The sequence below is a fragment of the Rattus rattus genome, chromosome 3 (genome assembly GCF_011064425.1).
Source record: "Rattus rattus isolate New Zealand chromosome 3, Rrattus_CSIRO_v1, whole genome shotgun sequence".
Classification (NCBI taxonomy): domain Eukaryota; kingdom Metazoa; phylum Chordata; class Mammalia; order Rodentia; family Muridae; genus Rattus; species Rattus rattus.
This window is the reverse complement of record NC_046156.1, coordinates 67,472,957-67,500,223: the sequence shown is the minus strand read 5'-3', so window position 1 is coordinate 67,500,223 and position 27,267 is coordinate 67,472,957. Positions and strand designations below refer to the sequence as shown.

Sequence of the window (27,267 nt, the reverse complement as noted above, 5' to 3'; positions counted from 1 at the left end):
GAGTGTTCATATATGAAAACATACATAAATAATAAATTTTTAAAAATTATATCTCAGCATTTAATTTTATGAGACACTAATTTGATATTAAATAGATGCAATGGAATTCCTGTACAATGGCACATTGAAAGTGGACTTCACTTATATTAATTCACTTACTCATGAGGCAGAGGCAGGAGGATCTCTCTGAGTTTGAGGCCATCCTGGTCTACATACCAAGTACCAGGCCAGCCAAGGATACAGAGTGAACCCCTGTGTCAAAAACAATTATTGTATGTGTTAGCATTTTCCTAAGTAATGAAGTAATTCATACTAATTATTAAGACATGTGATCTTTAATTTAAAAAATAAACCTCCATAATAATTTTTGCCCCATCTGAATTGCCTTAAATCCTATTGAGGATTGGCAGTCTTTGCCACTAACACTTCCTGTTTTGTAGCTCATAGGCCCAGATACCACACCTTTACCTGAGTGTGTCAGAGTGGTGAGCCTGCAAGTGTGTCGGCTTGACCCACTCCCAAATATGGCTGTGACCTCATTTGGGAAAATAAGTTGGGATTTGACAAGGGTCTTAATACCCTGAGGAACAGCTTTGTCAGTCAGCTTTAAACATTCTTTTGTTCCATTGTATTTGTGGAGAGGGCATAGGTTACACTTGGCCGGAGTCTCTTAGGTCCTCCGGCTCGGCACATGCTTCACCCACTGAGCTGTCTCCATGGCCCCATTGCTCAGCCTACAGGTCACGGATAGACCGTGTCCTCACCTTTTCTGGTACTTCCTGTGAGGCTGCTGGAACTCCCGGCCTTCCTGTCATGGAGGTCCCACTCAGTTTTCTTCAGGACCTGGCTTTCTGAGTTGTGGCCTGTGTGAGTAATGTAGACTTGAGCATAAAGCTTGAAGTGAGTCTTAGGTTCTCACATCCACAGTTGCAGTCAGTGTGCGATTGCCCCCACCCACACTTCTCCTCCTCCTCCTCCTCCTCCTCCTCCTCCTTCCTCCTCCTCCTCCTCCTCCTCCTCCTCCTCCTCCTCCTCCTCCTCCTCCTCCTCCTCCTCCTCCTCCTCCTCCTCCTCCCTAAGCAGAGGAGAAGCCGGTGTCCTCTGACATGGTTCTGTGCAGACAGGAACAGCTGTAAATCTCAGGGAAAGTATGGCTTTGGTTTCAGTGGGGTCCCTCCCTGTAACAGAATGTCCAGTGTTACCACAAGAGCTGTCATTTCATCAACAGCAGGGATAAAACATGAATTACTGTTGAATATCTTCTTATCAAATATTTGGTGGCTTCTAAGCCAGGATAAAATAGGCTGAATTACAGAGAAAATAACGAAGCAATAGATACAAAAGCACAAAACCAATGGAAATTTCTATAGTAGAGATCAAAGCCTTTGGTTTACTAATAACATACATTTTGAAAATGAATTGAACCATGCCCTTGAAAAATAGACTTTCTTGAGAATGTTCCTCACACTGGTGGCTTTGGCCAACAATGGAAATGAAACATGAGTTCCTTTTAACAACGCAAGGGTTTGTTCTCTTTGGGGAACCTCGACAGGAACTCCAGCAATGTGTAGGCACAAAACTTTTATGCAAATATTTAGAAATGTCTCCTTTGCATAAGCAAGACCATCTGGACTCCCACCAGCTAATTTGTATTCCTGCAAAGCCACTGGAAAGCCAAGAGCCCATCTGGTAGCTACAGGACGTTGGAGTCCTTTAAACTGATGGCTGCTAGCTACACAAGATGACCCCAGAGGCAGCAGCGTCCATTTCTAGACTTGGGTGGCCAGAGAAGGGCAAGCGTTAGCATGAGTATCTTCATTCCAGGACAACGACTGTTAATTAGGACTTCAGACAGCAAGATGGCCCCTAATAAGCAGCCTTGTGAGTCAGGATATTTAAAAGCATCAAGAAGAACCAGGAAGGGGAACAGGAAGAGGACAGAACAGCAGGTATGGAGTCCATCAGAACCAGGGTGCACCATCCGGAGAGAGAGCAGGGCAAAGTTTCCAAATGCTTTCAAGGTCAGCCTCTGCCTGAAGAATGATGAGGTCACACTGGCCAGCTTTGACGTAATTGACCTTCTACACGGGGCAGCGTGTTGCTGCTGTGTCGTGTGTCCATCCCGTCCCATCCTTAGTCCCTTCCACACTGGAGGTGTGAACTCTATTCAGCCATTCTTCCCTAGCCTCACAGAGAAACGGCCCCAAGTATAGACTGCAGAAGCAGGAAAGCACACAGGGCTAAACGGCACTTGTGAAAGGTAGACAGGTTACTGAACACTCAGCATGAGACCTTTCAAGTCTCACTTTAAAACTCTTGGTGATCAGAATGTTTGCATCTCACCAAACTCCCTCATGCTGAAGTCTTACCCTCCTGTTGATGGTCTTTGCAATGAGATCATTCTTTCTTTTCTGTCTTAAGTTTTTAATTATTCATTTTATCTTTTATGTGTGTGGGTGGGTGTGTATTCATGTGAGGTCACTTTCTGCATTGCTCAAGCGAGGGTCTTTTCTTCGTTTCTGCTCTACTCCCCAGGCTAGCCGGTAGGTCCTCCCATCCCTTCACCCACTGAGCCATCCATCTCCTCAGCCCCACAGGTAGAATCTTTCAGCAGGGATTGGGTTCTGAGGGCAGAGCCCTCCAACAGGGTTCCTTAACAGACACTTGTCACTTTGCTATGTGAGGACAAGGACAAGGGAGTCTCTGTGACCATGAAGCAGGTCCCCATCATGTATGCAGTGCTTATTGTCACCTTGGCCGTGACCTTCCCAGCCTCTAGATCCACGAGAGAGAAAAATCGCTATTGGTTTTAATGAGTCTATAAGTCTGTGGTATTATGTTGAAGCAGCCTGAGTGAACTGATCGTAAACACACACACACATAAACACATACAACACACACACACGCACACACACAAACACGCGCGTGCATGCACATGCACGCACACACATGCGCACTAATTTTTTACAGATTTGCTGTTAGACACTGACAAAATTAAGAACTAAATTGTATTGTGTGTTTGGTTTGGATTGTCATTCTATTTCAGACATAGTCTCATTCATTAGCCCGGGCTAACCTCAAACTCACTATATAGCCAAACCGATTTTGAACCCAAGGCAAAACCTTTTGCCGGAGACTCTTTTTTTTTTTTTTTTTTTTTTTTCGGAGCTGGGGACTGAACCCAACATAGGGCACTCTACCACTGAGCTAAATCCCAACCCCATTGCCTGAGACTCTTAAGTTCTAAACTTATTCATCAAGCACCATGTCTGGCTTTTAATTTACATATAAAAAAACAAATGTGCATTATCAGAACACCATCTCCTATTGTATTAATTTTGCTTGCTAGGTGTGCAATATGCACCTCTTTCAAAGGGTGGCACACTGCAGTGGTGGGAATATTTATGCCAGAAAAAAATGGGCAGAGCAGGGGGCCGATTTATTATTTTTGCTCACTGTCCTCACCTAAAGTGATGGGAAAAAAACATTAGCGATGCAGATTGAACTTGCACGAGTATCAAAACAGAATAAAAAGCTGGGACACAGTTCCGTAGTGCAGCCTATGCATGGCGCACACAAGACCTGGTTCGATCTCAGCGCAGACAGGTGAAGGCATGACGGAAAGCACACAGAATGATGAATGAAGCGTTCCTCCTCCATTCGGGAACTATTGTTGGGGTCAGCAGCCATGTTGTTCATGCTGACAACAGAATGAAAGCCTCGACATTAAAACAAACAAGAAGTTCTCAAATGCACACCGTACAACACGCAACAGCAGACAACGGTCTGTGCCGCAAATGCTAAGGGAGTCGTCCTCCCGAGCATGTAATTATAATGTAGCACTGCCACACACAAGGACAAGCTTTCTGCAACAGACACAATGCTCTATGTACTTTGTATGTTATTCCATGTATTACCATGTGTGTGTTTATAATGTGGGTACCTGTGTGGAGGCCAGAGGACAGCTTCGTGGAGTCGCTTCTCGCCTTTCACCTTTAAGTGAGTTCTGGGAACCAAACTCAGATCACGAAGCCTCAGAGCAAACACTTTTATCCACTGAGCCATCTTGTCGGCCCAGTGAATTATTTTAAAATAACTTGCTGTGGCAAAAAGCAAAACAAAATAAATCAATCGGCCCGCATCAATCTCAGCACCTTTGAATAATGAACATTATATTTAAACCATCATGCAATCAATCACTTGGTGGAATTAGCAGCCCGAGGTCAGATTTATTTACCATTACAGGAGAGAAAATCCCCTGGATCCAAAGTTGAATAATAAAGTGACTCAGGGCCTGTATGCAGGGTCAGAGCTGTTTACAGAAAGAAAATGATCTGTTTCCTAAACCACCCCTGCTGAGGCAGGAAAATAAAACAGGGTTAACAATCACACTCAATCAATGTGCACACAGAATTTTTAAGATTTATGTAGTTTTATTTTATGTATATTGTTTGGCCTGCATGTATGTCTGTACACCATACATATGCACTGTCCTCAGAGGCCAGAAGATAACATTAGATCTGAAACTGTAAGTAGTCAGCCATGAACCACTGTCTGTGCCAGGACTTGAACCCAGGTCCTCTGGAAGAGCAGCCAGTGCTCTTAACCACCCATCCATCTCTTCAGCACCAACACTTTTTTAAAAACCTCACGTAATTAGTACTTCTTTTTTTTCTCTCTCTCTCTTTTCTTTTCTTTTTTTCGGAGCTGGGGGCCGAACCCAGGGCCTTGCGCTTGCTAGGCAAGCGCTCTACCACTGAGCCAAATCCCCAACCCCGTAATTAGTACTTCTTGAGAGCAGTTGTGAGGTTCCAGTTTTTTTCTAGTTGCTGGGAACAAGTATAAAAAAATGAGCCACTGCCTTCGAAAACTTTATTTGTGGGGAAGAGAGAATAAACAGTCAATTAAACCAACAATTAACAAAACCCGGGATTTTAATGCAGACTAGGAGACAGGGACCACCCTTGGACGCTTGAAACCTTTACAAAGTAATTATCAAATATAGAACTAATCGTGTGCCAATTCAAACAAAGTCTATCTAAAGGAGAGGGCATGGTCAGACTCAAAAACTTAAGAAAGTGTATCCTCCTCTCTGCTAATGGTTGAATAATGATTCCTAGTAGTAAAACTTTACAGACAGGAGTGGGAGCAGTCACCTTGCTTTCAGTAGCCAAAGCCGGAGCCATCCTTAAGGACCCAGCTGGTCCAGGGCAGGTACTGCGGAAGCACTTGGCGCCAAGTCCAGTATTAATTTGAACCTGTAACCAGTGGTAACAGCACCGTAAGAGTGTCTGAACACTATTTCTCTGGTCATTCCCACTTATAAATTACCAACAATAGAAATAGGCTGAAATGAACCTGTGTACAGCTATGTGAATGGACGGGGAGACAGGTTTTCGGGGGAAGGGGGTTGGAGAGACAGCTCCAGCTGTTGAAAGCACTCACTGCTCTTACAGAGGACCAGGATTCAGTCCCCAGCACCCACATGGTGGCTCTAAACAGCCGTAACTCCTGTTCTAGAAGGTCAGGTATTGTTTTCTGGCTTCTGAGGCTACCGAACAGACATATGAGCTACCTCCATTTGATCAGACACCTAAAACAAAAATAAGTAAATGCTTTAAAAAGTTAAATTTGGTGCTAGAGAGATTGCTCAGTGGTTAAGAGCAAAATGCTGTGTCAGAAGAAGCGTTTGGCTCCTAGCACCCAAGTCAGGCAGCTGACAGATGCCTAAGTCCAGCTTCGAAGGAATCCCAAGGCCCTACAGGTACCTGCACTCTTATGCACACATGTACACACACACACACACACACACACACACACACACACATACACGAGCTAATCTGGAACTGGAGAGGTAGCACAGCAGCCAAACTCACATACATAAAATAAATAAATCTTTTTTTCAAGTACTATAAAAATGAGCTAATCTTTAACAAATTACTTTCAAAGTAAGGTTGACCTTTGAGGGCGGAATGATCCGTGCCAAGTCATCAGCTAGACCCTCTAGGTAGTGCGGATGGCAGAGCAGAGACAAACCATTGAGTAACCACCCCGTGATTATTCAACATCAGTCTTAGCTTTCTTCTTCTTCTTGATGGAATGGCAGGACCACATGGCTCTCCAAACACCACAGCTGTGGTGCACAGCACATTCTGTTTTGGGCAGGTTCCCTGATGGCACCAAGGCTGCTCTCCAGAGAGTTACAGCTGTTTCTGTCTGAGAGCAGCCATGTCTGAGAACTGAGTTCACTGAACGAGACCAAGCCCCCAAGACCAAATTTTAAAAAATAATTTAATATTCTTAATTTTTAAAGCCTTTTTTCTGTGTACAAGTGTTTTGCATACATGTATGTGTGTGCATCATGTGCACACCTTTGGAAGTCAGATGAGGGCATCAAATTATAGACAGCTGGGAGCTACCGTGTGGGTATTGGGAATTAAACTTGGGTCCTCTGCAAGAACAGTCACTTAGCCATCTGTCCAGACCCATAAAAGATATTTTTAAAAGTTATTTTGGTATGGGAAATACTGTATTCCTTCTGTTTGGAGGGAGTGGTAATTTTGAGACATCTGTCTCCCTGTGTGGCCTCTGTGCTTCCCAAGTCCTGGGGTTATGCGCTCTATGCCAGTCTTATTGTGGGAGCCTATAATAACCTGTGCATTTTATCACCATCGAAGGTGTAAAAAAATATCTTCTTAATTATGACACTAATTACTTCCTTTGTTTTCACAAGTATCAATTAATATTTTGATCAATTTCAAATGCTTAAAATGTGTATTTGTCTTGTCTTTAAGAAAAAAAAGAGGGGCTGGAGAGATGGCTCAGTGGTTAAGAGCACCAACTGCTCTTCCTGAGGTCCTGAGTTCAAATCCCAGCAACCACATGGTGGCTCACAACCATCTATAATGAGATCTGATGCCCTCTTCTGGTGTGTCTGAGGACAGCTACAGTATACTCATATACAATAAATAAATCTTCCAAAAAAAAAAATGTCTGAGAAAAAAAAGAGGACTGGAGAGCCATGGAGAGATGGCTCAGTGATTAAGAGCACTGACTGCTCTTCCAAAGATCCCAAGTTCAAATCCCAGCAACCACATGGTGGCTCACAGCCATCTGTAATGGGATCTGATGCCTCCTTCTGGTGTGTCTGAAGACAGTGTGGTCACATACATAAAATAAATAAATAAATCCTTTAAAAAGAGAAAAAAAGAAATGACTTCCATTCCTCTTGGCAGTTTTATTTTAGTCTCATAAAGAAAGGGGAAGGGGGCTGGAGAGATAGCTCAGTGGTTAAGCAACTGACTGCTCTTCCAGAGGTCCTAAGTTCAATTCCCAACAACCACATGGTGGCTCACAACCATCTGTGATGGGATCCGATGCCCTCTTCCGGTATGGATGAAATCTTTAAAAAAAAAAAGAAAAAAGAAAGAAAAGAAATAAAGAAAGGGGAAACAAACTCATATTTTCAACCTGGTTTCGTTCCCTGTTGTTTTCTGTTAAACCCACTGATTTTTGAGTGATTTTGTATCAATCATAAGGTTTGACATTATTCCTGTAGAGTTGCACTGACTGAGGTGACTTAGCCTTGTCGGAACAGTACCTATGCTGAAGTTAAGGCTCCACCCTGAGGCTCGCGCGCATGCGCATGCCCTTGTATAATGTATTCTGTTGCTAGCCCGATTCCAAATGTCAGCTGTTTCTGGGACTTCGAGTTTTTTGTTACTGAAATTTTTATTTTTTGCCTACATCATCAGTAAAGACTAAAGGCCTGTGCTAGGAATTTCTGTCTCCTAGATTTCAATATTGGTTTAGAAACACTGTCAAAAGAAGGATCAAATATAACAAGGGGGTGTGTGGAATGTATTTCTCTCTCCCTCTCATTCTTCTTACTTTCTCCTATTATCTTCCTTTTCACACGTATGTGTGTGTTTGTGTGGTGTATAGGTGTGTACATGTGTGTTTGGGCACACGTGTGCTAAGGGGTGTTCTCACACAGTAGTGGGTCTGCGCATTGAAGTCTGGAGTCTTCCTCAGTCACTTTCCACCCTATTCACAGAGGCAGGGCCTCTCAATCGAACCCCTAGGTCATTCATAGCTAGTATAGCTTGCTCAGAGAGTCCCGGCTGCCTTTGGAGCCCTGGGATTACAAGTGGGGTGCCATGTGCACCACACATTTGTGCCAGTTCCTGAGGTCGGCACGCTGGTCCTGCGCTTGATGCTTACTCATCAAGGGCTCCAACCTTGGAGTAATCTTCAGCCCCTCACATCCCTTTTTCAATTTTATTTTCCCTTTTAAATATGTCTGGGCGCTCTGTACATATTTGTTTGCATACCGTGTGCATGCAATGCCCACGGAGGCCAGGAGAGGGCATTGGATCTCGGGGACTGGAGTTATAGATGCCTGTGAGCACCATGGGGGTGCAGGAATCGATCTTCATTCCTCTGGAATTGAGGCCAATGCTCTTAACTGTTGAGCCAGTTCCTCAGCCCCATCCCCATCTCTTTAACATGGTCTAAAATTGAAATAGTCTGCCAATCAGATACAGATATCTGCATGAGTTGCTTTGACTTTTCAGTGTCTGTAAAGGAACAGAGCTAATCCTTATTAAACAAACAAAAACAAACAAAGAGGGGTGCTTATACCTGCTGTTTATATTTTCTTGTAGAAATGGTAGGACTTTAGGTATAGACTGTAATGAAAGAAACATCTGCCTTTAATTTTTTTTGTTTTTTATTCTGACCACACGACTACTCCTGGTTCTACTGCCCCCTGGTTTCTCTGGGTAGGCAGGACTTTCCTGTCTACCACAGAAGTTGGCTTCCCCTGAGATCCACAGAGAAGTGCTAAAGGGTGTGTGACACACCATTACTTATTAAAGCAGGGTGACAGCTATCAGGGGACAGTGTTTCTCCTATGATTGTTTAAAGTTCTTTTCACAACCTCTAGGGTGTAACTTGAGTCCATCTCCATGAGGTCTGTTAAATAGGAGGTCCTGTTGTTGTGGGATTTAATATGGCAAGAATTTTTATAAAAAGCTTGCTGTAATATATCTTTAATTTAAGGTTTTGGGGCAACATCATATCAACATATTGTTTATGTTAGAATATACAGCTGTATATGTGTGCATGTATATATATGTGTGTGTGTATATATGGTGTGTGTGTGTGTGTATCTATGGCTTGAGGAAGAGTTTATGGTCTGGTAGAGGAAATAGTATGCAGACTATATCTCAGATGCATGGTAAAAATTAGGTTGAAATTTTAAGCCAGTTCTAAGTTTTGCTTTGAAGAAAATGGAAATACAAATTAGAAGGTCTTCTCTTGTCTGTCAGGGTCTCACTAAAGGATGACCTTGTGGGGCAGGTGGCTTTGGTACTTAGTGTAATGTCTTGGTTAGCACGGCTGTACATTTTCTTGGTTGAAATTTAAAATTTACTCCTAATACCCTAACAATTAAATATCCAGTTGTTGGGGTTTTTTTGTTTGTTTGTTTGTTTGTTTGTTTGTTTGTTTGCTTTCGGGTTTTTTTTTTTGTTTTTTTGGTTTTTTTTTGTTTTTTTTTTTTTTTTGTTTTTTTTTTTTTTTTTTTTTGCTTTGAGGGGAGGTAAGGAAAGAAGGATATGGGGCAGTTATAAGCTAATAAGCCAAAAGGAAACTACCATATATTGTCTAATATTCTCCTTTGATTCTCCTAATATAATAATCTTTTTAAAATTGTGTTGTCCTTTTTATGCCTTTTTCCAATAAATATATCCTTACCATAAGATTAAATTCTCTCGCACTGCTACATACCTGAAGAGGAGGGGATTGGATTTTAGCTTTCTTATGAGTTTTTTCTTTTTTTTCCTTTTCTGACGCTGAGGCTGGAACCCAAGTCTTCTGCACACTAAGTACACATTCCACCATTGGACACACACACACACACACACACACACACACACACACACACACACACACACACACACACACCCTTTTAGGTTTTTTTATAGAAACTTATTAACGATTAGGCTAGGTTAGCTGAAGGAGAAAGGTAACAAACCCCCCAGAAAAGGTTTGTTTCAGTTACTGGTTTCTTTGGCTCACTCCGTGGTGTTTGTTAAACACAAACATCAGACTCATAGTTCGTTCTGTGTCCACATTTGGAGAGGTCAGAGGTCATACCACACGTATTACAAGTGCCACCTTTCTCTGGCTGACTGGACATTATGCTCTACCTTTCTTTGCAAATGGAATTGTGCCTGCTCCCCATCATAGAGCAAGCCTGACCCAGACACATTTTATCACATGCGTGCCATGGCGTGTTACTGTATGTTACACATAGCTTGAAACTAGCAGTACATCAGTGTCACCCTGTCTATCGGGAGCTACTAGGGTCTTATAATGAGAGCGGCTCAGAGAGTGTACAGCTAAAAAACACAGTCAGATGTGAAGCAGTCACTCCTGGAATTCTGTGAGCTGACATGCAAGTTCTCGTGGCTGTTACCAGCGCTGGAGTTAAGTGTTCGATGGAGTGCCAGTGTTAAATGTTGGAGTCTTTAAACCCTTTAGCACCGTCCTGCAATAAGGCCAACATTGCCGCTCTTCCAACCCGTGTTGGCAGTGAGGCCAGTCCTCCAGTGAGTGCCACGTGCTTGCTTGTTAAGGCAAGGGTCCGTATGAAAAGTACCTCTTTATTTTCCTCAGTTCTGGCAATGGATTCAAGGCTCAGGACGTGTGCGACACGGGCTCTACCTCTGAGCTATATCCCCAGGTTATTGAGTTTTTGAGCCAGGGTCTCACTGTGTATCCCAGGCCAGCCTTGAACCCACCGTCCTTCTAACTTCACCTCCTCAGGGCTGGGACTTTAAGCTTATGTCACCAGCCCCCAGTGAACAGTTCCTGTTTTTAGACTCAGACACTTTGGGCAGGACGTGCCTATGACAGGGCGTAACTGGTTATTGATCCCAACAGGACAAACCCAGCAGCAGAAGCAGAATTTGAAGATCTTTGTGCTAAGCGGGTTGTGGGTGGAGTCACTGGAACTAGTTAAATCATATTTCTTTCTGCCTGCAAGTGGGATTAAGTTCACATTAGTTCAGCGAGCACATGATGCAGTTCCACTGAATTGCTCTGTGAAAATGGAGAGAAGCTGTTATTTCTCCTTGAGAAACCGGCAATCTAATTAGGAAGTCAAGACATGCATGTGTTGAGAGAGAGAGAGAGAGAGAGAGAGAGAGAGAGAGAGAGAGAGAGAATATGAGGAAGGACGGGGCAGCACACTCCAATTTTAAATGTTCTGTAGTTCTAACAGTTGAAAGCATTTCTCGTGATCTTTGAACTTTATATAGAATTTCTTTTTAATAGACTTAAAGCGATGTGAAACTAAACCTACAGAGCTCACTGATCTCCATGGCCATTTTGTGGAACACAGCCTGGGAGGGTGACCTAACAGAACAGAGGACCGTCTGTGGTTACAATGGGAATAAGGACGCGGCACAAAAGTCTGTAGTTCGCTTGATGCTCTATTCCTTTGCTTGGACTCCCTAAGAGATGAGGTATACAAGAAGGACGCTTTGTGAGGCGAAGCATTTGCTAAATGGAGAACAGTAATTCCAACTGGCTTGCAAAATGTTTGTATTTTCAAGATAGGATTATGTCGCTCTAGGCTAGCCCAGCAGGTGCTGACTCCATAGCTCTGAAAGTTTCGGCCTGGTTGGGCATGGAGCACGGTTGGTAAGACGCTTGATCGTCATGGATGAAGCCCTGGGTTCAGTCCACAGCACCGTATAATCCAGGTGTAGTGACACGTGTCTGTAATTCCAGCATTATAGAGATGGGAGGATCAGAAATTCAAGGTCATCCTCAGCTACATAATTAGACCAGCCCAGAACCCATGAGATTTTATTGTAAAAACAACAACAACAACAACAAAATTTCAGCCACATATATTATGAGCTATAGTGATGTTAATATTGGAAAGTAAGGTAGGAAATATAACATTTTAAATCTAATATGTGCCAGCTCTGTGCTAATATATTTTCCATTGTTTTCCTTTAAGGCTTGTGAGCCAACCAGAAGATGGACATATATTCATTTTACAGGCAAAAAAGTAACAGAAAGTAAATCGAATGGCCTGCTCACAGGAGTGGAAGTAGGACTCTAGCTGGCTGTCGGGTTTGTACCTTTTCTGGACATTGATGTGGCTCCAGTCAACACACAGACACGACCCATCCCTCCAGCCTAACCTAGCTCCCCCCACAGATGTGTAGCATACGAACAGAACTTGTTGAAATTAGCCATAATTAGCTCCTTTATGTGCTTTGTTTATCTTTGGAAAAGATGAATATCAAAACGTCTGATGAAACTTGGTATTGTATTATTGATCCTTTTAAAGAATATTTCTCTACTGAAGACCGACTGAAACTCCAGCTTCCTGGACTGAACAGTTACCAGATTCTTGTACCTTCCATTGGTGGACAGCCATTGTTGGACTAGCTGGACCACAGCCTGTAAACCATTCTAATAAATCCCCTTAATATATATTTTATATATTTGTTTATATACATAAGCATATATATTAACATTCATATATCATGTCATATATATATAATGAATATATATTCATTCTAAAAAAAGAATATTTCAACTTATTCTTGAACAACTCCATACCTATACACACTGTATCTTAATCATATCTCCCCACAGATTCCCCTTCCCCAGACCGCCCCTCAACATGGCCCCTCCCACCTCGATGCTCTTTCCATTCTTTGTATGACCCATGGAGTGCATCAGCATACTCGAGTGGCATTGGTCCTAACGGTCATGCAACTTTCCCTTTTAGATTCCAGAGATTTAATTACACAGGACATCAGTTTGATTGTGCAGCTTTTGTTTTGCTTTACTTTGTTGTTTTGTTTGTTTGTTTTTAGTTTTGAGGCACAGGCCTGCCAAGTAGCTGGAGCTGACTGGTAACTCACTGTGAACTCGGGCTAGCCTCAGACTCACCAGCAAGGGCTGGGATGATCAGTGTGCCCATCACTCCCAGATTAGAAAGTCTTTTTTGTTTTGTCAGCGTTTTTACTTTTAGCAAAACCACCATCCCTTGAGGCTGGAGACGTAGCTCAGTGGTAGCACGTGGTTGAGCGTATGACGTGTTGGTCTCTGGAGTGCAGTCAGCGCCTCTGGAGTGGAAAGTCACTCCAGCTGGATCACAGTGTGTTTTCTTTGTTTTGTCTTTTAAAGACGGAGTTTCATGTTACCCAGGTTGGCCTCAGACTCATTCTGTAGCTGAGGGTGAGCTTGAAGCTCCCTCTGTCTCCACAGTAATAGAGTTACAGGTTTGTGCTTCCACATCCAATGTAGGTGGGGCTAGAAATCAAATGTCGCCCTAAGCAGCACTCTGCAATCCACACCCCGGGGCCCCTTTACTAGGCTTTATCCCCTACCTCTAAAGTGAGAAGCTTTTCCGAATCTTAGAACCTGAAGGCTCTTTGCTCAGCTACACACCCTCCTGTCCCTCACAGTGTCTCACACACCCTCCTGTTCTCACAGTGTCTCACACACCCTCCTGTCCTCACAGTGAACCACACACCCTCCTGTCCTCACAGTGTATCACACACCCTCCTGTCCTCACAGTGTCTCACACACCCTCCTGTCACAGTGTCTCACACACCCTCCTGTCCTCACAGTGTATCACACACCCTCCTGTCCTCACAGTGTATCACACACCCTCCTGTCCTCACAGTGTATCACACACCCTCCTGTCCTCACAGTGTATCACACACCCTCCTGTCCTCACAGTGTATCACACACCCTCCCTGTCCTCACGTTGTCTCACACACCCTCCTGTCCCTCACAGTGTATCACACACCCTCCTGTCCTCACAGTGTCTCACACACCCTCCTGTTCTCACAGTGTATCACACACCCTCCTGTTCTCACAGTGTATCACACACCCTCCTGTCCCTCACAGTGTATCACACACCCTCCTGTCACACACCTCCCTCCACAGTGTCCTCACACACCCTCCCTGTTCACACCCTCCTGTCCTCACAGCATCACACACCACCCCTGTCCCTCACAGTGTATCACACACCCTCCTGTCCTCAGTGTCTCACACAGTGTCTCACAGTGTGTCACACACCCTCCTGTCCTCACAGTGTCTCACACACCCTCCTGTTCTCACTGTGTCTCACTCCCCCTCATGCCCTCATAGTATATCACACCCTCCTGTCCTCACAGTCTATCACACCCTCCTGTCCTCACAGTGTATCACACACCCTCCTGTCCTCACAGTGTATCACACACCCTCCTGTCCTCACAGTGTATCACACACCCTCCTGTCACCGTGTATCACACACCCTCCTCACAGTGTCTCACACACCCCCCCCTGTTCTCACAGTGTCTCCCACACCCTCCTGTCCCTCACAGTGTATCACACACCCTCCTGTCCTCACAGTGTATCACACACCCTCCTGGTCCTCACAGTGTATCACACACCCTCCTGTCCCTCACAGTGTATCACACACCCTCCTGTCCTCACAGTGTATCACACACCCTCCTGTCCTCACAGTGTATCACACACCCTCCTGTTCTCACAGTGTCTCACACACCCTCCTGTCCTCACAGTGTATCACACACCCTCCTGTCCCTCACAGTGTATCACACACCCTCCTGTCCTCACAGTGTTCACACACCTCCCTGTCCTCACAGTGTATCATCACACACACACCCTCCTGTCCCTCACACACCTCCTGTGTCACATCACACACCCTCCCCTGTCACACACCCTCCTGTCATCACAGTGTATCACACACCTCCTGTCCTCATCACACCCTCCCCAGTGTATCCTCCTGTCCCTCACAGTGTATCACACACCTCCTGTCCCACAGTGTATCACACACCCTCCTGTCCCTCACAGTGTCTCACACACCCTGTTCCTCACAGTGTATCACACACCCTCCTGTCCCTCACAGTGTCTCACACACCCTCCTGTCCTCACAGTGTATCACACACCCTCCTGTCCCTCACAGTGTATCACACACCCTCCTGTCCTCACAGTGTATCACACACCCTCCTGTTCTCACAGTGTATCACACACCCTCCTGTCCTCACAGTGTCTCACACACCCTCCTGTCCTCACAGTGTCTCACACACCCTCCTGTCCCCATGCCCTCCCAGGGTCACACACCCCCCCCTTTCCTCCCTGTGTTCCCAAAACCCTCCTTTTCTCACCCTGTATCACACACCATCCTGTCCTCACCCCTCCTGTCCTGTCCTCACAGTGTATCACACACCCTCCTGTCCTCACAGTGTATCACACACCCTCCTGTCCTCACAGTGTCTCACACACCCTCCTGTCCTCACAGTGTATCACACACCCTCCTGTCCTCACAGTGTCTCACACACCCTCCTGTCCTCACAGTGTATCACACACCCTCCTGTCCTCACAGTGTATCACACACCCTCCTGTTCCTCACAGTGTATCACACACCTCCTGTCCTCACACTGTATCACACACCCTCCTGTCCCCACAGTGTCTCACACACCCTCCTGTCCTCACAGTGTCCACACACCCTCCTGTCCTCACAGTGTATCACACACCCCCTGTCCCCTGTCCCTCACAGTGTATCACACACCCTCCTGTCCCTCACAGTGTCTCACACACCCTCCTGTTCTCACAGTGTCTCACACACCCTCCTGTCCTCACAGTGTATCACACACCCTCCTGTCCTCACAGTGTATCACACACCCTCCTGTCCCTCACAGTGTATCACACACCCTCCTGTCCTCACAGTGTCTCACACACCCTCCTGTCCTCACAGTGTCTCACACACCCTCACAGTGTCTCACACACCCTCCTGTCCTCACAGTGTCTCACACACCCTCCTGTCCTCACAGTGTATCACACACCCTCCTGTCCTCACCGTGTATCACACACCCTCCTGGTCCTCACAGTGTCTCACACACCCTCCTGTCCCTCAGTGTATCACACACCCTCCTGTCCCTCACAGTGTATCACACACACCCTCCCTGTCCTCACAGTGTCATCACACCCCTCCTGTCCCTCACAGTGTATCACACACCCTCCTGTTCTCACAGTGTATCACACACCCTCCTGTCCTCACAGTGTCTCACACACCCTCCTGTCCTCACAGTGTATCACACACCCTCCTGTCCTCACAGTGTATCACACACCCTCCTGTCCCTCACAGTGTTTTACCCACCCCCCTTTCCCTCACAGTGTATCACACACCCTCCTGTCCTCACCGTGTCTCACACACCCTCCTGTCCTCACAGTGTATCACACACCCTCCTGTCCCTCACACTGTATCACACACCCTCCTGTCCTCACAGTGTATCACACACCCTCCTGTCCCTCACAGTGTATCACACACCCTCCTGTCCTCACAGTGTATCACACACCCTCCTGTTCTCACAGTGTCTCACACACCCTCCTGTCCTCACACACACCCTCCTGTCCCTCCAGTGTCTCACACACCCTCCTGTGTCTCACACACCCTCCTGTCCTCACAGTGTCTCACACACCCTCCTGTCTCACAGTGTCACACACCTCCTGTCTCACAGTGTATCACACACCCTCCTGTTCTCACAGTGTATCACACACCCTCCTGTCCTCACAGTGTATCACACACCCTCCTGTCACAGTGTCTCACACCCTCCTGTCCTCACAGTGTATCACACACCCTCCTGTCCTCACAGTGTATCACACACCCTCCTGTTCTCACAGTGTCTCACACACCCTCCTGTTCTCACAGTGTATCACACACCCTCCTGTCCTCACAGTGTATCACACACCCTCCTGTCCTCACAGTGTCTCACACACCCTCCTGTCCTCACAGTGTCTCACACACCCTCCTGTCCCTCACAGTGTATCACACACCCTCCTGTCCTCACAGTGTCTCACACACCCTCCTGTCCTCACAGTGTATCACACACCTCCTGTCCTCACAGTGTATCACACACCCTCCTGTCCTCACAGTGTATCACACACCCTCCTGTCCTCACAGTGTATCACACACCCTCCTGTCCTCACAGTGTATCACACACCCTCCTGTCCTCACAGTGTCTCACACACCCTCCTGTCCTCACAGTGTCTCACACACCCTCCTGTCCTCACAGTGTATCACACACCCTCCTGTCCTCACAGTGTCTCACACCCCCTCCTGTTCTCACAGTGTGTCACACACCCTCCTGTCCTCACAGTGTACCACACACCTCCTGTCCCCACAGTGTCACACACCCTCCCTGTCCTCACAGTGTCTATCACACACCCTCCTGTCCTCACACACCCTCCTGTCCCTCACAGTGTATCACACACCTCCTGTCCTCACAGTGTATCACACACCCTCCTGTTCTCACAGTGTCTCACACACCCTCCTGTCCTCACAGTGTATCACATCAGCCCAACAGATTGCGATGCAGTATTAATCTAGACGGCTAAGATATCACTACCCCTTTATACCTGTGGAGCAGAATACTTGCAGCACAGGGCTTCCCTTTCTCTGTTATGTAATAAATTGCTTTAAATCGAAAGTTAATACATGGTGATATGGGTTCCATCCAACACACATAAAACAGAAGCACACAAAACAGAAACACGAGCAATTCCATAGCTCACTTGGGTTTTTTGGGGGGATGCAATTCAGACTATTTATACAATCACAGGTAATTATATTTTTCTGAAATATAATAAAAAAATTAGGTCATATTTATTTCATTGTGGACGAGGAATAAAATTTAGAGTATGGGCAAAAGGAAGAGAATGGGCACTCGGTATGATCAAAGTGTGTGGTGTGCCTTAGAAAGATGCCATAATCGAACCATTTTGTCTCCTTGTTTATTGGTTTTCGGGGACGTGTTATATATCCACATCCCAGGCTGGCCTTCAGTTTACTATATATCCTGGCCTGGCCAGTTTACAGTCCTTCTGCCTTAGTTTCCTAAGTATGAATGTGATTGTGGGCATGACCACTATACACAGTCAGATATATTATTGTATAAAATCACTGTGTGGTAGAGATAGATAGATAGATAGATAGATAGATAGATAGATAGATAGATAGATAGATAGATAGATAGATATGATGGATGGATGGATGGATGGATGGATGGATGGATGGACAGATAGATGGATGGATAGATAGATAGATAGATAGATAGATAGATAGATAGATAGATAGATAGATGGATGGATATGATGGATGGATGGATGGATGGATGGATGGATGGATGGATGGATGGATGGGATTTATAGATTGGGACAGATAACTCAGTGGTAGAACTTTGCTCAGCCTGCTATGATGACAGGCTCAACACTATAAAAAGCAGTTTGGGCCAGGCCATCGAGAAAGCTCAGTGGGTCAGAGGCTGCTTCCTACCAGATCCATGGTGGAAGGAGACAACCAGTGTCCAACATCTGACCTCTCACCTCCACAAGCTCACCATACGACACAAATGGACACACAATAAACAAGCAATTGTTTTGGCTGTAGATAATTCTGAGCTCTAAACGCCTCACTTACTCAAGGGCTCACTTCTTAGAATGACTGACTTTCTGCATTCTGTCCTGGAAAGACTTATTTCTCTACATCATGTTGGCTACACTCCCAGTTTTCTAGAGACCTATTGTTTCTAGAAACCAATCTCCTCCCTTCTCTCCCATCCTGCCTCAGCCCATTTCCTCACACCAGCCCCTGATCGTGTCATCCTCTGTCACGGCCATCTCGCTTTGCCAACCAGAAGTGGTGGTGCTGGCTTCGGTCCTGCCCACGGTCCTGCTCTTTATTCGCTGCTGCCAACACTGGCTCTCAAAGGCACTGTTAGCTTCACAGATGGAGGAGGCAGACCCTGGCTGCTGCTACTCAGTCAAATTTCTATTCTCGGGAAATGTGGCCTCCACAAGGTGTGGAGTACAGCGAATTAGCACGTCCTGTGAGCAACTCAGAATGTCCTTTATCTGAAACATCTAGGACCAGAAGTGTTTTGGATTTGGGAGTCTTTCAGATTTGGGGGTGTCTGAGTGGATTTTGCCTATGAGCTATCCCTAAAGTTTGCAAAAAGTATGCACAAAAGTTTCATTTTGGATTTTCCAACCAAGGATGCTCAACAGAGACACAGGATTTAAAGGAGACTGGAAACAATAGAAATGTGTTTATCTCCCTCGTTTTGTGGAGTCGGTGGGTGACTTAAGATGGCAGAAAGGTAGTAGCTGGTTTTCCTGAAGTTGTGGTGGCAGGAGGCCTATGTTCCTCGGAAACCCACAGGCAGTACCACCCTGCCTTCCCGGTGTCCATGGTCACCAGTAGTCTTTGCTGGTTCTCAGCTCCTAGCAGCATCGTTAATGTCCTGTGGAGCTCTTCCTGGGTGTCTCTGTCATCTAAGCATCCAGCCATACAGGATTGTGTCCTGCATGATTTTATCTTTTTTTCTATTCTTTTTTTCGGAGCTGGGGACTGAACCCAGGGCCTTGCGCTTGCTAGGCAAGCGCTCTACCACTGAGCTAAATCCCCAACCCCGTGATTTTATCTTAACTAGTAATATTTGTAATGGCCCTATTTGAGATGAGCTGTGTGCAGAGGCACCAGAGGTAACATCTCTAACACAGCTTTGTGGGGGAAGATGCAGTTCAACCACAACATCCCCTGGTCCACCCCATCAGTACACCTTCCTCTGCCACAGTGATAAGAAAGGGTTTCTTCTACTGAATTTCATTCAGAATATTTAATACAGTTCCAGTGAACTGAGAAATTGCACACATATATGTCCGCTTTCCACCACAGTTCTTTTTATTTACCCACCCCTCGTTCTTTTTTTTTTTATGCCCCTGCCCTGCCCGTGTGTGTGTGTGTGTGTGTGTGTGTGTGTGTGTGTGTGTGGTGTGTGTGTGTGTGTGTGTGTGTGGTGTGTGTGTGTGTGTGTGTGTGTGTTTTGTGTGTGTGTGTGTGTGTGTGTGGTGTGGTGTGTTTGTGTGTGTGTGTGTGTGTGTGTTGTGTGTGTGTGTGTGTGTGTTGTGTGTGTGTGTGTTTGTGTGGTGTGTGTGTTGTTTGTTTGTGTGTGTGTGTGTTTGTGTGTGTGTGTGTGTGGTGTGTGTGTGTGTGTGTGTGTGTGGGTGTGTGGTGTGTGTGTGTGTGTTGTGTGTGTGTTGTATATGTGTGTGTGTGTTTAAGAGTGTATGTTTGTGTGGTGTGTGTGTGTGTGGTGTGTGTGTGTGTGTGTGGTATGTGGCGTGTGTGTGGTGTGTGTGGTGTGTGTTGTATATGTGGTGTGTGTGTGTGTGTGTGTGTAGATGTGGGTATGAGCACTGTGTCCAAGGTGTACATGTGGATGAGGGAATCTTCGACCATATGGTTGGAGATTCACCTCGGGTCCTTAGTAACAAGCACCTGTACTTGCTGGCCAAACCACAGTGCAGCAGGCATCAACCTATTCTCTCCTCAGAGCAGTGACTTCTGCGTTACTTTATTATTAACTTGCTTTTCGGGTAATTGTTTTATAGAAGGCCTTTAAGAACTCTCTGAGAAGTCAACAGTACTAAGACATTTCCTGCTTCCTGCTGTCAAAGAGCTTCAAGAACTTGCCTCTCTTCCTTCTGAAATACTGCATTGTCTTAATCCAGTGGTTCTCAGCCTTCCTAGCGCTGTGACCCTTTCATACAGTTCCACATGTTGTAGTGGTCGCCAAACATAAAACTATTTTTGTTGCTATTTCATAAGTTTGCTACTGTTATGAATCATAATGTAAGTATCTGATATGCAACCCGCAAAGGGGTCTCGACCCACCCTTTGAGAACCACTGTCCTAGTTCATTCTGTGCTGCCGTAATAGAATGTCAGAGACGGGGTCATTTAAAAGGAGTAGAGATTTATTAGCTCCTGGTTCTTCACACAACTGGGATATCAACAGCTGAAGAGCTGGGGTCTGGAGAGGACTTTTTTCTTTGTGAAAGACAAAGTGACAGAGAGCGTGCGTGAACAGGAGCCAAATCTAACAGTGAATTCGCTCCAGTCTGCCTGATGACAGCAGGGCCCTTACAGTCTGGTTTCCTCTAGCCAGGTCCTCCCCGTATTGGTTGATAGGAGTTAAACTTCTGATATTTGCTTTTGTAGAAGACATGTTTAAACCATAGCAATTTTATTCTTAAAGAACCCACCTTTAAATAAACTGGTTCCCAGAAGTTACCTGCATATAAGACAGGTATATTTTGAAATAACATAAATTTAAGTATCTTAGTTACTTGGTTGCTGTGAAAAGACACCATGACCAAGGTAAGTCTTAGAAAAGGAAAACGAAAGGAAGCATTTAATTGGGGATTGCTTACAGTTTCAAAGGGTTAATCCATGACCATTGTGAGATTACATCCAGATCCACAGGCAGCAGGCAGCACAGACAGACAGACAGACAGACAGACAGACAGACAGACACACACACACACACACACACACACACACACACACACACACACTGGGCCTGATGTGGGCTTTTGAAACCTCAAAGCCCACCCCTGGGGACACACCTCCTCCAATAAGGACACGCCTACTAATCCCTCTCAAACAGTTCCATGCCCTGGGAATGAATCATTCAATGTATGAGGGGGTGGGGGAGATTTTTATTCAAGCCACCACAGCAAGTATAATTTTTAAAGAACACTCTAAGAAAAAAAGTAAAGAATGTTATAAACAAATTTTTTGTTGTTTTCCCCCCTAAATCCTCTCATTAAACTGGTTGTCTTTTTTTTTCCTCTTAATGTTCCAAAGATCATTTGATTTGAGTAGAAACAACACGAACATCAAACACTTTGTAGCTCGCACATCTTGGCCAGTGCGTGAGCACACTGGAGAAGGGACTGTAACTTCTCCAAGAGCACAAAGGCAGCAGCAGGAAGCCGCAGCCAGCTGCCAAACAGAAGGAACCCAAAGGAAGTGGAAGATTGCTTTGTTGGGTTGGGGAGTTTTAAAGCCTGAACTTAAAGAAGAAACTGTTGGCCCTTAGGTTAAATTGGTATTCAGATAATGTAGTTAGCTGCTGTGAGGGTGTAGGAGAGCTATGTAAAGCTCTTGTGAGCATCGTGTAATGATACTGTCTGATGAGGAGGAGTGCCCAGAGTTTGACTGGGAGATGTAATTTGTAGGTTTCTATGATTAAGGCACCGTAATATAAAAGGCAATTTAAAGTTTTTCATTAATTTTTGTTCTGTAAAGAGGCCAGTAACTAATGTCTTATGCCCCAAAAAGACCTGGCATTGTGAAAAACCTGTTCTCCACAGGATTGATGAATGTGTAATACATTTTCTCTCTCTCTTTTTCTAGCCAAGGACCCCTGTCATCCATTAGAGCGGTAATCAAGAGATGTAAGTTTGTTTTCTTCTGCTCTGTATTTTCCTCTGTAGTCGTTGTAAATGATGGTTAAGGTTCCCAGCCAGTGCTCGTACATGATGAATCTACCACGGACCCAATACATATAGCTTCTCCTAAGAGTTAATAATGTATTTTTGACACTTAGTTTTTCACTGCCATTGCTTGATAAGCCAGTATCTCAGAATTATGCTTTTCCCTCATACAGTCAAGCAACTTAAAACAAATCTGGGGGTTGGGGATTTGGCTCAGTGGTAGAGTGCTTGCCTAGGAAGCGCAAGGCCCTGGGTTCGGTCCCCAGCTCCGAAAAAAAAGAATTTAAAAAAAAAAAAAAACAAATCTGGAGCTGGGCATGGTGGACATGCCTATAATCCTAGCATTTGGGAAGTGGGAACGGGAGGATCCAGAGTTCACAGTCATCCTTGGCTACGTAAGGAATTCGAGGCCAGCCTGGGCTACATGAGACCCTGTCTTAAAAAACAAAACCAGAAACCTTAATCTGGCAATGCAGTATTAACAAGCAGACAGAATTTTGTGTAATTTTTTTTTCTAAAGTAAGAGATATCTGTCTTAGTTAAGGTTTTACTGCTGTGAACAGATACCACAGCCAAGGCAACTCTTATAAAAGGCAACATTTAATTGGGGCTGGCTTACAGGTTCAGAGGTTCAGTCCATTATCATCAAGGCAGGAACATGGCAGCATCCAGGCAGGCCTGGTGCAGGAATAGCTGAGAATTCTACATCTTCATCCAAAGGAAGCCAGGAACAGACTGAGCATCCTCAGGCAGCTAGGAGGAGGGTCTCCAAGCCCACCCCACAGTGACACACTTCCTCTAACAAGGCCACGCCTTCTAATAGTGCCACTCCCTGAGCCAAGCATATGCAAACCATCACAACATCTATCTTCTGAATTTAAAATATTAAACTGTGGTCTAGAGAAATGGCTCAGTGGCTATTCTTCAAGAAACTCTGGGTTCAATTCTCAGCACCCACATGGGAATGCACAACCATCTGTTACTCCAGTTCCAGTGGATCCAATGCCCTCTTCTGGCCTCCAGAGGTACTGCATGCATATGGTACTTAGTCATGCAAGTAAAACACTTATACACATAAAACAAAAAATAAAAAACAAAACAAAACCTGTCTTTTTTGGTTAATTTAATCTCTTTTATGAAATTTTCAAAAGCTATATAAATGGAGCCTGGCAGTGATGGTGCACACCTTTAATCCCAGCAGTCGGGAGGCAGAGGTAGGCAGTCTCTGAGTTCAAGGCCAGCCTGGTCTACAGAGTGAGTTTGAGGACAGCAGAGAACCCTGCCTGAAAAACCTCAGCAGATGAATAGATAGATAGATAGATAGATAGATAGATAGATAGATAGATAGATAGATAGATAGATAGATAGATAGATGATAGATAGATAATAGATAGATAGATAGATGATAGATAATAGATAGATAGATAGATAGATAGATAGATAGATAGATAGATAGATAGATAGATAGATAGATAGATAGGGGAGGGGGCTATATAAATGCCTGCAAATATAAGCTCATACTTCTCCACATACAGGTAGAAGTGCCAGAGTAGAATTTACCTCCAAACTTGACATTTGTATTTTGTGTCTTTACCTCTTGGCTGATATTTTATAATTTGCTGCTGGTATAGGATTTTAACCTTTTGTAAATACAGTCTCTGAAAAGGTACTTTGTTTAAACAGAACATGGATTACCTGTTACACAAAAAGTAAAGACAGGGTTTTAGATGTTTTACTCAGAATTGGGGTGGAGATTACCGCACTAAGAGTAATATAGCCTATGTTTAGGAATATAGGTTTTAATATTTAGTACGAATTTAAAGCATCCACACGTCATGGCTTTGAACAATCCCAGGGAAAAGTCAATGGCAATTCATACAAATCTGTTGTCTTGGGGCCGAGAGGTCGGTGGTTAGGAGCTGCTCTTCGAGAGGAATGGAGGTTGGCTCTCAGCACTCACATTGGGAAGAGAAAGATACAAGAGACAGGATCTTGTGGTGTCCCTGTAAGGGACAGTAATGGAGGAGAGGTGTAGTCGTCTTTGTAAAGCCTCTCCTTAGAAGGAGGTGCTGCCACTGGCTGATGTCTTCCCTCTCCTTCCCGGGATGTGAGGACTCTGATAGGAGTTGCACTTTGTCCCTGACTCCCTAGGTTCCCCAGGATGGAATTTGCTTAGACTGTGCAAGGTAAAGAGAAGGCAGATGAGGATAATGGAGCAGAACAAACCTAAAAAGCATAGCCAGAGTTTTGGAAAGGCTAGAAGCCTGTGGGGCTGGAGGAGTACACTGTCAAAGGATACGCGAGTCAAGGAATAGGCCGTCGAGTGCCGTGCCTGGGAGGTCGGTGGAGACAGCAGCCACTGTAGAACAAGTCAACAATGAATAGAACCAAGTTTGGGAGTTAAAATAATGAAGGAGTGGCTGGAGTTCGAGACAGGTAAGTCAGTCAGAAAAGTCCTGCAGAGAGAACCTGGCTGTGGCGTGCCGTGGATGGGGAAGCAGTGGCTGGAGGGGAAGCAGTGACCTGAGAGATCAGACTGGGGTGTGAGAGTAGGAAGCTGACCCAGTGGCCTCAGCAGAGGGAGAGGAGGAGATGAAGCAAAGGGATTTTGAGTTCTAATGACTGATTGTCTTTTTAATTCCTGTCTGTTGCTCACATGGTAAAAAAAAAAAAAAAAAAAAAAAAAAAAAAAAAACTACACATGCCTGCATTTGCTCTGACGCTAAACAAGGACAGGTGGATACACTGTCCTCATTCGTATAAACATAAAGTGAGGGGTAATTAACACCCCCCCATTGTCCCTTTCACCTGTTCTTTAAGAACATTGGTAGGGCTGGCAAGATGGTTCAGTGGTTAAAGCTAGATGCTCTTCCAGAAACCCTGAGCCTGACTCCCAACATTCATGACAGCTCACCAACGTCTGTGACTCCAGGCCTACGAGATCCGGAGTCGTCTTCTGGCCTCTGTGGGCACCTGGCATGCACAGGACACACAGACGTACATGCAGGCCAAACATCCATACACATAGTTACTGATGGTTGTGAGCCCCATGGTGGGTGCTGGGGATCCAAGCTGGGTCCTCTGAAAGAGCAGCCATTGCTCCGAACCATTGAGCCATCTCCCTAGCCCCTGATTTAAATACAGCAACAAACAATTTTCTTAAAGGAAAAAGTTGTAAATACTTTTTAATCATAGCAGCCAATTAAGATGTCCTATTTACTATTCCAAAATCAGTCATCTAGCCCTGGCAAGAAGACAGCCTCCTTTCTTTCCTAAAGCAACGTTGCACAGCCAGTTGGCCTTTTAATTTCCTTAATAATGATTCGACCAGTTCCAGGCTATTGTGGGGTTTTGTGCATTCATTCTTTGACTCCTAAATACGTTTTTAGTGGTTTTTTTTTTTTTTAATATGTGCTAATTGGACATAGCTGACCTTTTTTGCTGTTTATTTGTTTGCTTTGTTTTTTTAAGGATGGGGTTTTTTTTTGTTACACGGGCTCAAAGTAGCCTGGAACTCACTGTGTACAACCAGGCTGGCCTTGAACTTATGATGGTTCTCCTGCCTCCCAAGTGCTGAGATTATAGATGTGTGCCATGACTCTTGGCCTTTGAATTAACGTTTTAGGCAAACATATCCCCAGAATTCAGATTTCTCCAACACTGCTTCCTTGCTATTAGCTGGGGGCTGCCTCGCATTAGGGTCACCCCTGAAGGGAACCTGAAGCCAGGGCGGTCTGGCTCACAAGGTAGATCTGTGATGTGGCTGAGGCCTCCAGACTTGAAGGCCGAAAGTTTGCTGTTCTCGGTGCCCTTGAGGTCCCATCACGTGCATCTGCTCCCCCCTGTCCAAAGAGTGTAGCCACTGAGGTTTTTATTATTGTGACTTTTACCAATAGTACAGTGATTCTATAGTAAGGGCATATATAATATAAAATCTTTCAACGTGTTTGTTTCCTCTAGTTATTTAATGGATTGTTTTTAAATTATTTAGAATGAGAACTAATAACCAGCTCCCCTGGTTCTACAAGGAGCTGAACTGTTTGGAGCAGCAAGCTGTACCCAGCCTTGCGGACCATGGGTTCCTCACACCTCTGCGTCTTTCCCTGTGGTTTGAGGAGGATCAAAGATGGTCCGTTCAGACCTATGATCCTACCAGAACTTAAAAGATTCTGTGTTGGTGGCAACGTTACAGATTTTCATCTCAACTCATTTCTTACCTTTGAAACTATGGCCCATCAACTTTTTTCCACTTAAGGGTGCAGAATGGGGGGGTGGGGCACGTGGAGGGTTTGCCGACCAAGGGGTCTTTAGAATGTGCTCCTTGAGATAATCAATAATCTCTTAGGGAAAAAGCACACAGTAGGTGGTCTCGAATTCCTTGTAGAAATAGGCAACTGGCTGGCCCCTTTCCCTCCCTCTCCTCCTCTGTAACCCCTTCTTTTTCTCCCTTAGCACTCATGATTAGTGCACAGCACAATGCCCCGCGGAAGAGGTATGTTCCTGCAGGAAGATCGGAGTCTTGGGGAAATGCTGTATCTGCTGATTCCAGCTTTAGTGGTGATGGTGGGCATAGGACTGCAGCTAACGCGGGTGATTCTGACGCAGTGAAATCTTACCAATCAGACATCCCTGCAGCGCTCTGACCACTCCCTTTCCAGTAGATAACATTCCTCCGTGTGGCTCAGCTTCGACTCCAATGTCAGCTGTCCCTGAAGCCCAATGATGCTATGAGCATATTCCAAGTGGAGATCCAGACGTGGGTTTGGGTTTCTGATACTGGGGGTTCAGCCTTCGAGGCCTGGCATCAGGTCAGCTGCCCGAGCTCTGAGAGGATCCTGGGTTTCACTCCTGCTATACTGGTCTCAGCTCTGGCTGCCATGCT

The 27,267-nt window shown here is 45.1% G+C and overlaps 1 protein-coding gene across 1 annotated transcript in view; it reads left to right on the top strand.

The window, feature by feature from the left end:
• Sh3d19 (SH3 domain containing 19) overlaps positions 1-27,267 on the top strand; it is a 163,383-nt gene that overhangs the window by 93,608 nt on the left and 42,508 nt on the right. Inside the window, exon 3 of the mRNA XM_032898150.1 lies at positions 22,306-22,346. Coding sequence (XP_032754041.1) covers positions 22,306-22,346 — 41 coding nt within the window. The remainder of the gene's footprint in view (positions 1-22,305; positions 22,347-27,267) is intronic.